Below are 9553 nucleotides of genomic sequence, written 5' to 3'. Positions count from 1 at the left end.
AAGGCGGTCTCCTGGCGAACGGCCGGCCCCGTACCCTTCTTCTTCCTCCTCTTCCTCTTCGGCTTACCGCCCTTCTCACATGTACCCCCACCACCACCACCCACCTCCTCAACCCGATCCTTATCACCAAGACGCTTTGCGAGCGCATCCATCGTCACATGCACCTCACCATCGCCTTTTTCATGATCAACTTCCTGCTCCTCCTCCTACTCTGGGCCATGCTCCCCCCGACCTCGACCACATCTCGGCGTCGACCCCAGTTAAGCGACCTCGCGTCTCATTGGCATGCCTCGCCTGCCGCAACAGGAAGTCTCGCTGCGATGGTGTCCGCCCCACTTGCAAGACGTGCGCCAACATGAGTAAGTCTTCATAGCAGCTATTGCATACACAGCGCTTTCATCTTGCTGACCAGTGCTCCTCTTACTCTTGCCTTTGTACGGCGCAGAAATCGAATGCAAGTGGCCCGAAGTCGACTTTCGTCGTGCCAAAACGGGCGATGCTGCCAAAGCACGCAGAAAAACCCCGCCAGGTGCTTCGACGCAGCGTTCTCCTGTATCGGTCGATCTCAAGCACCACAGCAGGCTCGACGCTAGCGTGTCCGACGACAATGCCTACAGGCGCACCTCTGATGGTGCACTGCCAGCTTCGCAGTCCATGCCGACCGCGTCGTTCGCTCCGGCTGCCCTGCCAGTCTCCGATTCCCAGGTCTCGAGCCCCAAATCGAATCGCGGATATCGCTATCGCACCCATTCCGATGGCGATCGACAAGCTCGCCACGCTGAAGCTCCTGTGCACGCCGCTCGTAGTCCAACCGAGCGCTTTGCGTATCCTGGACCTCAGGAAAGGCGCGCGGATCCGTATGCTCGTGCCGAAGCATACGCACGCCCTTACAGCTCCACTGGTATGCCCGACGCGCGTCAAGATGTGCCGATGCTCGACGACCGTGCGCAGCCTTACCCGCAAGAGCACCGAGCACCCGTCTGGGAAGACCGCACCAGTCGACCGATTCGAGCCTTGCCGGAACTTCGCCCTCCTCAACGCGATCCAGCCGCCATCCGGTGCAGGAACAGGGCAGCCCAAATCGCCGTCCTTGCTCGTCCCGCTACCGACTCGGAGCGCATTGCTGTAGAGGCTCACTTGAGCACGGAATCGAACCTCGAGGATCTCGCTGATCAGGCTACGGCGGGTGAGCGCTTAGATCATGCCTTTGCAACCGACTGGGACGCGATTGGCGGTCTTGCACCTGCAGCACGACGCCCTTTCATGGATGTCGCTGCTGGCCTAGTGGGCGTGCTCGAGATCTCGGACATGGATGCGCAGCGAGGTCACGCTCGTGTTTCCGCAGAGTCAGTAGGTCGCCTGCATCTCTTTCGACTGCGACACGGCTCGACGGACGCTGTTCCGGATCTGCGTCACCTCAACATCGCCATGGATCTACCCCTCGCCGAACGACGTGAGCTGCTCGAGACCACCTCGTCGCCGTACAACACGCTCAGCTATCCTATTCCCGTCGATCGCCTTTCTCGGCCGCTTGTCGAGGTCATGCGACGAGGTCATCACGAAAAGCAAGAGGAGCAACAAGTCAAACATGGGAGGGCCTCGAATGTTGGAACTGGTGCGGCTCTGCGTTCCTTTCCGCCCCCTTCGGACAGCATCCCCATCGTGCGCAAAGAAGACATCAAGCCACCACAAGCGATCCAGGAGCTCTTCCTCCAGGCTTACATTCGCGCCATCGGAGAACAGATGCCCGGCTTGAACACCAACGTGGTAGCAGCTCGCATCCGCGATGGCTCCATTTCGGCGCTCCTCGCCAACGCGCTCTGTGCTATTGGTGCGAGTCTCTACGAGCGTCGTGGCCAGCGCCCTAGCATCGGCGAAGCGTTGAGCAGCAAAGTCTACGTCGAACGCGCGCGTGCCCTTCTCGGCGCGGCGATTCAGAATCCGGATATCGAGGCGATCCTGGCGCTCGGTGTCATGGCGATCAGGGACATTCTGCTGGGACAGACGATCTCGGCTGCTGTGATCGTGTCGTCAGCTGTTCGACTCTGTATGCAGCTGGATCTGCATCGCTCACGTGCAAAGAAACCCCCTTCCACACAGGAGGGGGATGATGCCGTTACAAAGCTCAAGGCGGACGACATGTTCTGGATGATCTACTGCTTGGACCGCATCACCTCGATCGCCACAGCCCGCCCGCTCGCCATCAAGGACCGCGACATCGACACGCCCTTTCCGGCCACCATGCGCAACAACGAGCCGTGCATCTTTGCGGCGCTGGTCCGACAGCTGCACTATCTAGGCCGGCTAGTCGACATCGCTGTCTCTGGTGCAGGCACGAATGCTGATCGCACACGCGACCTCGAGCTCGCAGCCATCGCCGCCGACCTGAACGCACATTACACCTCCCTGCCTGCCACACTCCTTCTCAGCAAGACCAACCTCAACCTCGCGCAGGACCGCGGCGAACCGCTGTCGTATCTCCAGCTGCACCTCACGCATCACCTCGCGCTGCTACACCGCTTCCTCCTTTCGCGGGGAGGCATGACGAGCGGCGAGCATGACGCAATGCGTGCTGCGGCCGCGGCGGTGGTGCAGATCTGCAAGATGGGCGAGGAGGTGAATGCGACGCTGCTGGCGGACACGCCGCTGAGTGCGGCCGCGTGCTTCTTGGCTGGATGTGTGCAGCTGGCGGAGATCGAGGCGGGGGATGATGAGGCAGCGCAGAGCGCGTTGGAGTGCGTGATGACGACGCTGAGCAGGCACGCTGAGTTCTGGCCTGTAGCGGGTGGGCTAGCGGACGTGCTGCACGCCGAAAGGTCGAGGTTCAGAACGCAGCTGCTGTCGGCGAAAGCGCTGGGCAAGATCGTGAGCCAGGTCGAGGCGGTGCACGTCGTGGTGCGGAGGCCCTCGGAGGAGTTGGATGGTCAGCAGGCGGTAAAGGTGGTCAAGGTGGACGATCTGGACGTCGTACGCGGTGCCTTTCCACATCTGTGCTGAGGTTCGGGATGCAATCTTTTCGTCCATTCAAAGCGTCTAAGCTTCGGTGTCGTCAATGAGAGGCGCGTGATGGAAGGCGCGAAATCGATTCGTTCAGAACGCATGTCTTAGTCGTCCGCGTGACTGCGTGTGAATGTCGTGAAGGTGCAGTTGACGACAAAGGTCCATGTCAAAGTTGACTATGAGCGCTGCATCGTGCGAGAGAAGATATGAGTATGCAGGCCATTCAGGAGGAGTCGATCCTCGGCCTAAGCTTTCTGCTCCATGGTGATAGAATGCTGTATCGTATTTTCAAAGTCTGCGCGATATAGGCGGCTGAGATATCTAGAGCGTACGGCGATCCGACATGACGCGAACAATGCAGCCTGTGCCGGCGACCTCGGTGAGCTGTGCGGAACAGAAAGATGGATGTGTTGTCATCGTCAGCTTTCGGTCATCTTTGTGCGAATTGGGCGGGAGGAGCGTAGATGACGATTTGGTCTGGTTGCGGCTGCTTCGAGGCTGTTCGAGGGTTGACTGAACCTTGATCGAGGCTGATCCAGGTTTCTGCGAGGCTCCTGCGAAGCTCCATCGAGGCTCGCTCGAGGCGTCGTCGAGGCACCTTCAAGCCTCGCCTCGAACCTCATCCCGAACCTGCCTGTTCACTTCTCCATCAGCCCCTCTCCCCGAACACCTTTTGAACTTCGCACGAGCCTCTGCTCGAACGTCCTCTCGACCCTCTCTTCGTCCCAATCCCTTCTCCTCTCCGCATCTCCCTCCTCCCCTCTTTCCCCACTCCTCGTCTCTCTATTGCTGGAAGCACTCACCCGTTCATGCCAGCCCAAAAGCACGGCGCAGTTGACGCCATCCGCGCCCTCGCCGCCGAGCTGGAGGCCCTTGTAGAGGAACTTCATGAGCGCGTCGCGCTGGTCGATCGAAATCGCCTTGACTGCCGCGCTGATGTCGCTCGACTTGGTGCTGTTGACGATCTCGAGGAGGCTGTGAAGGGTGATTTGCTGTTTCGAATTGCAAATGGGTGGGAGTCAGTATGTTGAGAGCGACGGTGCGGGATTGGTTGTGCGGAAGGTCGTGCTGAGTAGGTCGTTGGTGGATGGTGCGGGTTGTATGTTTGGGGGTGACGTACCTTTGCCTCCTCGACCGTGGGTCCGTAGGGATAGTCGCTGAGTATAAGTGCAAGGGCTCCCGCCGTATCGCTCCTGTCGTACCACACATCGAAGTCAACATTGTCAGCTTTCCCCCTTTTCCCCCAGACCACCTTCATCCATACCCTTCTTCGCAGCGTCAGATACTCACCGCCCAATCAAGCCGCGCACCTCGGTGGATTTCGCCCGCGCCTCGGCGGTCGCCTGTTCCGCCGCTTTCGGGTACGACTCCACCAGCTCCTCGGGCGAAATCGCCTCCTCGTCGTACTGGTCAATGTCGATCTTGCGGAAGTTGTCCATCGTGCGCTCGTCTGCCGTTCGTACTGCTGATTTGGCTTGCTTCGGTGCGATATGCGTCCTGCGAGAGTCAAGCGTACGTCGTGTGACTGATGAGAAGCGCCGATGAGATGGATGCAGGTGATAGTCGGATGGCAAGAAGAAGGGATGGAAGAGACGAGGCAAAGTGGAGTTGAGAAGGTGCCAGGTGAGGCTGTGGCCCGGCTCATGCGCCGAATGGGGTGCACGGACTTTTTGTTTGAGTTTGTTAGATCATCGAAAATTGGGTCAAACGTTGGCTAAAAATCTAGACGGGCGACAGCAACGACTCGAGCGAGGTGACATGGCGACAAAGAGGTCTTGATGGTCTTTTGAGGATGCACACATTGCTCACAAACACATACAGTTTCCATCTCATGACGGTCGGCGGTGGCGACAGCGCAACAGCACACCGAGTCGGTAACAATACGCACGCCCCCAAAATGGAAAAAAGTGGTCGCGATTGATTTCGCCTACTGAACCCCCCTCGCCCACTTCAAATCCCTCGCTCGGAAACCAACCATCTCCTCCAAGGCCTCCTGAACATCTGTCTGAGCCAAAAAGTACGCCGCCTCCGTCCCTCTGCTCTTCTCGAGATCCACCGTGGTGCACGTCACCGGCGCAAACAGGTCGAGCGTGTTGACGTACGCGAGCAGCTTCTCGTCCTGGCTGAGCGCGAGGACGAAATCAAACGTGTGCGTCTGGTGGTAGTGATGCGGCAGGTGGACCGAGATGGATCCGGCGTGGCTTCGCATCGGTACGGCAGGCGATGCGGAGCGTGTGCTGTGCGCGTGCGCGGCGAGCGGCATCGGCCAGTGGTTCGACGGCTGCTTGTAGGCGCTCTCCAGCGAAGGAGGGTGCGGCTGGTCCGCAAGTCGTTGCGCAATGTCGTTCGGCTTGTGTGCCGTGAGCGAGGGGGTCGATGTGGACGACGGCTGACCGCTGCTGCTGTGCGCGCCGGGCGTAGGCACCGATCCGATGATGCTCATCTGCATGATGATGTGCTGCACGGCCGCAACGCGGCTGGCGTGACGAGGGAGGATGAGGCAGTTGGTGCGGCAGGGAATCACGCGCAGCGAGTGCGAGAAACGCTCGTGAATCAGATTCGCCACCTCGGCCGACTGCCGACGCGCCCACTGCGCTTCGTGCGAGTTGCGGTCGCCCATCTTGTCGTTCCAGAATCGCCAGCACATGGAAGCGCCCCGCTCCTCAATGTAGGATCCGGGGGTGCGCTCGGAAAAGTAGGAGAGGATCTCGCGCACCGGTCGCAGATCGAACGGCGCAACAAGGCCGTTCCAGTAGTTCTCGCCGGCGTGCTTGACGAAGCAGCCATCTTCAGCAACGAACCCGATGCTGTCGAGGCGCGAGGCGAGACGATCCAGGTCGTCGGTGCCCATGCCGCTGAGGACGTAGACGACATTCTTGCTGTCTGCCGCCAAGTCGTGGAGAAGTTTGAAAAGCCATTCGGGTGGTCGGAAGCCGCCTTGCTCGTGAGCGGCCAGAGGATCATATGTGACCAGCGTCTCCTCCAGATCGATGAGCAAGAGACGCGAATGGGCAGCCCGCCATTCTGACACGAGCTGCGCCACTTCGAGCCGAGGCACAAACATGTTCTCGAGCCTTTCCTGTTCGAGATGCGCTCGTTCCAGGTGGCCGAGCAAGGACGTGATCCACTGCTGCGCCGTCTGCGTGACGACGACGCGATGTAAATCGGTCCAGCGCTGCACCATCTCGGACTCGCTCATGGTGAGCGCCTTGTGGATGGCGTGGGCCACTTGCTTGGTGTTCCAAGGGTTGATGCCGATGCAGGCACGGAGACCCGAGTAGGTGCCGGTAAACTCGGAGAGGACGAGCGGACGGTGGCTGACCTCCTGGCAGACGACAAACTCGTGTGAAGTCAAGTTCATGCCTTCGCGCAGACTGGTGGCGAGGAAGCAGTCGGCTACGGTGAGCAGGGCGAGGTACTGGCTAAAGGTGATGTCCTGGACGTGCAAGAACACCACGGGCTGGTAGGTGAGCGTACTGTACTTGTTGTTGATGCGGGAGACAACGTCGGTGGCCTCGCCGATCTCCTCGTTCTCTTCGGTAGTGGCGAGCGCGACCTGAATAAGGACCACTTCGCCGGCCCACTTGGGGTGCTCGTCGAGGAAAGCCTCAAAGGCGAGCAGCTTCTGCCGGACACCCTTGATCCAGTCGAGCTTGTCTCTGCCGACAATGATGCGTTTGCCTGCGTACTTGTCTCGCAGCTGAGCGACCCATTCGCTGACCTCGGGGTCTTGACGTTTGGCATTGAGACTTCGCACATCGATGCCGATAGGGAAGGGCGCAACCGTGACGAGACTTCCTTCGAGCTGCACACCTTTGGGAGTCGCTTCGAGCTGCAAGATGCGGCTGACCGTCTGCAGAAAATGGCGGCAAAAGTTGTGCGTCTGGAAGCCAATGAGATCGGCGCCGAGCATGCCCTTGAGCAAGGTCTCGCGCATGCTCAAGCAACGGAAGATTTCTGATGAAGGGAAAGCAATGTGGACGAAGAGACCGATGGTAGCATGCGGCAATCGCTCTCTCACCATCTGCGGAACGAGCAGCAGATGATAGTCATTGATCCAAACAATGTCGCCCTCCTGGTAGACGTCCTCGATGGCGTCGGCGAAGCGTCGGTTGACCTCCCAATAGGCGCGGAAAGCTTCGTGTTCGTTGTCGAGACCTTTCGACGTGGGCGAAGTGTAGTGGAAAGTGGGCCAGAGGATCTGCTTGCAAAAGCGGTTGTAGCTCAGGTCAAAGTCGTCGTCTTCGAGCCAGACGGGCATCGACGAACGCTCCTTCATGTACCTCTGCTCGATCTTGCGCTTCTCGGAGGGTCCTAGCCAGCCTTCTGTGGACAATGCTGGGGTGCCAACGTAGAGCTTACCAGCGCGAAGACGTTCTCGCTCGATGCTCTTGACGGCGTTGATGAGACCTCCGTTGGCGGACGGGTTGCTGATGAACTCAAAGGGCGGTAAAGCGGCGTCGTCATCGTCGTCGGCGACGGTTTCGAGCGATGCAGTAGAAGTGCGCCTGTGGAGATGCGAGGATGAACGGCTAGCGGACGAGGTTCGACGGGCGCTGCCTCGGCGGGTTGCGGACCGCATGCTTCGGTTGCGAGTAAAGACGGAAGAGGGGGCAGCGGGTGGGCCCTGGTGAGTGCTGCTGGCAGACTGGCCGTGGTGATGATGATGATGATGCGATCGGCCTTTAGTGGAGGTGCTCGGCGATGAGGCGAGCGAGCGTTCTCGCGGTGCCGGCGTTTTGGCATGGCCGAGCAGCTCTCGTGACGAGGGTCTCTCACTTGTGGAGGCAGACGGCTTGCGAGCGTCCGCGGGCGATGCGGGGATTCCTCTGCCATGGTCGTTGATGGATCCGCTGGCGACTGCGCTGGCTGTCTTGGTGGTTCGCAATGCTGGCAGTGACGGGCCGGGTGTCTTGGAGCCAGAGCCGCCGGAGGTCCCTGATGCTGCATTCGATTTGGAGGAGGTCATGCTGAGGCTTTTGAGCGTGGGCAATAGACCGGGTCCGGCCGACTTGGTGCCCGACGGGTTTGCCTTGGTCATGCTGAGCGACGAAGGGAAGGCGCGAGCGAGTCCTGGCCTGCTGCCGTTGGCCGGAGTCTGAGCGCCTGCCATGGGAGTGACAGCGCCAGACCCGAATGGATGGTGCCTCTCGCTATCGGCTTCTTGGACGGGAGGAGGAACCGGTCCACCACGTCTGGCGGCCAGGTCCGAAATGATGCTGACGGGCTGAGTCATGGCGAGCTTGCCACCAGCCCTGGCGCCTGGCGTACGTGTGCCGGTGCCTTCTGCAATGGAGGCGGGCGGTGCCAGCGCAGTACCACTGCTGGTGTTGGTGTTGAAGCTGGAGCGACGGCTCTTGGGTGCTGCGCCACCTGCCGCAGCAGCAGCAGCCGCAGCTGAGATGGGAGCAGTCTGTCCGGGCAGAGGTGAAGTGCCAAAGGGACTCGAACCAGCCATCGTATCCGGTGTAAATGCGGCTCGGCCGTGGTCCGATGCAGGTGCGACGGGGATATCCGATCCTTCGGGACCGCTGCCGACGGTGTTGGCATGTTCCGACATGGAGCCTCGACGAGAATGACTGAGCGGACTCGATGCTCCCGAAATAGCAGCGCCATCGCGCACGTCGAGTTTCGGAACGGCAGCTTCGTACATGAGCTCGCTCATGTTGATCTTAGTATCTGTGAACGAAGGTCGATGGTTCTTGGGTGTCCTCGCGGGGACGGGCATGGAGCGCGAGGGGCGGTCGTTGGAGGACAATGACATGGACGCTGCCAGTCGCGAGGAGAGTTCGTGCAGCGGCAAAGGTGCATCTGTTCCCAATGAATCCGGCGATGGAGGAGCGGTGGATTCTTCGGGCGATTCCGCCAGCGCCGACTCGAATTCGGGCTCGACAAAGTGAAGCGTATCGGGGAGGAAGAGCGAGGCGATCACCACGCGGTGACCGCCGAGATTGCCTCGACGCGGCATGCTTGTCGGATGCTATCCAGGTGCTCTGGGCCGGAAGGGAGGGTAGCGACGGAGGAAGACTGCTGGCGTCGGGAAGAGAAGGGTCAGAAGATCCCTAGGGTGTCGTGATGGCAAGCAAGAGTCGATGATGGTGGCGGTGGTGTCGGTGATGCTGCGGGATGGCGGTGATGAACGACAGATGGGAGCGCGAAGAGTCTACAAGGCTAGCGGCGCTGATGGGCAGCAAGAACCTAGAGATTCTCCTCCATCTGGCACATCGAGCGGGCGCGGCTGCTGATCTCCTATGCGATATGAGCGAGGGGCAGACGTCGGGCCTGCAGTCTGGGACGCGAGGCTGACACAAAGTATGAGTGTTGGTCTCTCTCGCAACTGCAAAGGGCGATGCCGAAGGAGGAGCGGAAGGGGTCTGTTGGTGGCAGAAGAGGAGGAAAAGAGAAGGAGGCGCAACAATGTGTCACTTTTTGTGAGTGCGCCAAACATAGCGCAGGAACGTGCATCATACGAAGAACCAGACTGGAAAAATTCGGGCGCTGACTGACGAGTGCAGCAGCCACCAACATGACATCTGTCTCGGCAGTCATGAGA

The 9553-nt window shown here is 60.0% G+C and overlaps 3 protein-coding genes across 3 annotated transcripts; 1 reads left to right on the top strand and 2 right to left on the bottom strand.

The window, feature by feature from the left end:
- Positions 1-355: 355 nt before the first annotated feature.
- PSEUBRA_004947 (uncharacterized protein) lies at positions 356-2997 on the top strand (the record flags this gene model as incomplete). The annotated part of the gene is made up of 2 exons (XM_016438435.2): positions 356-359; positions 446-2997. The coding sequence occupies 2 exons, from the start codon at positions 356-358 to the stop codon at positions 2995-2997; spliced, it is 2556 nt and encodes an 851-aa protein (XP_016290888.2).
- A 324-nt stretch (positions 2998-3321) lies between these two features.
- On the bottom strand, positions 3322-4439 carry PSEUBRA_004946 (ARP2/3 complex, 16kDa subunit (p16-Arc); the record flags this gene model as incomplete). The annotated part of the gene is made up of 4 exons (XM_016438430.1): positions 3322-3384; positions 3804-3992; positions 4121-4193; positions 4291-4439. The coding sequence occupies 4 exons, from the start codon at positions 4437-4439 to the stop codon at positions 3322-3324; spliced, it is 474 nt and encodes a 157-aa protein (XP_016290887.1).
- Positions 4440-4927: 488 nt separating this feature from the next.
- PSEUBRA_004945 (Trehalose-phosphatase) lies at positions 4928-8968 on the bottom strand (the record flags this gene model as incomplete). Its single annotated transcript, XM_059465419.1, has 1 exon — positions 4928-8968. The coding sequence occupies one exon, from the start codon at positions 8966-8968 to the stop codon at positions 4928-4930; it is 4041 nt and encodes a 1346-aa protein (XP_059320470.1).
- Between the last annotated feature and the right edge of the window lie 585 nt (positions 8969-9553).

This window comes from Kalmanozyma brasiliensis, assembly GCF_000497045.1.
Source record: "Kalmanozyma brasiliensis GHG001 unplaced genomic scaffold PSEUBRA_SCAF4, whole genome shotgun sequence".
Classification (NCBI taxonomy): Eukaryota; Fungi; Basidiomycota; class Ustilaginomycetes; order Ustilaginales; genus Kalmanozyma; species Kalmanozyma brasiliensis.
This window is presented reverse-complemented; position numbering and strand designations above follow the sequence as displayed.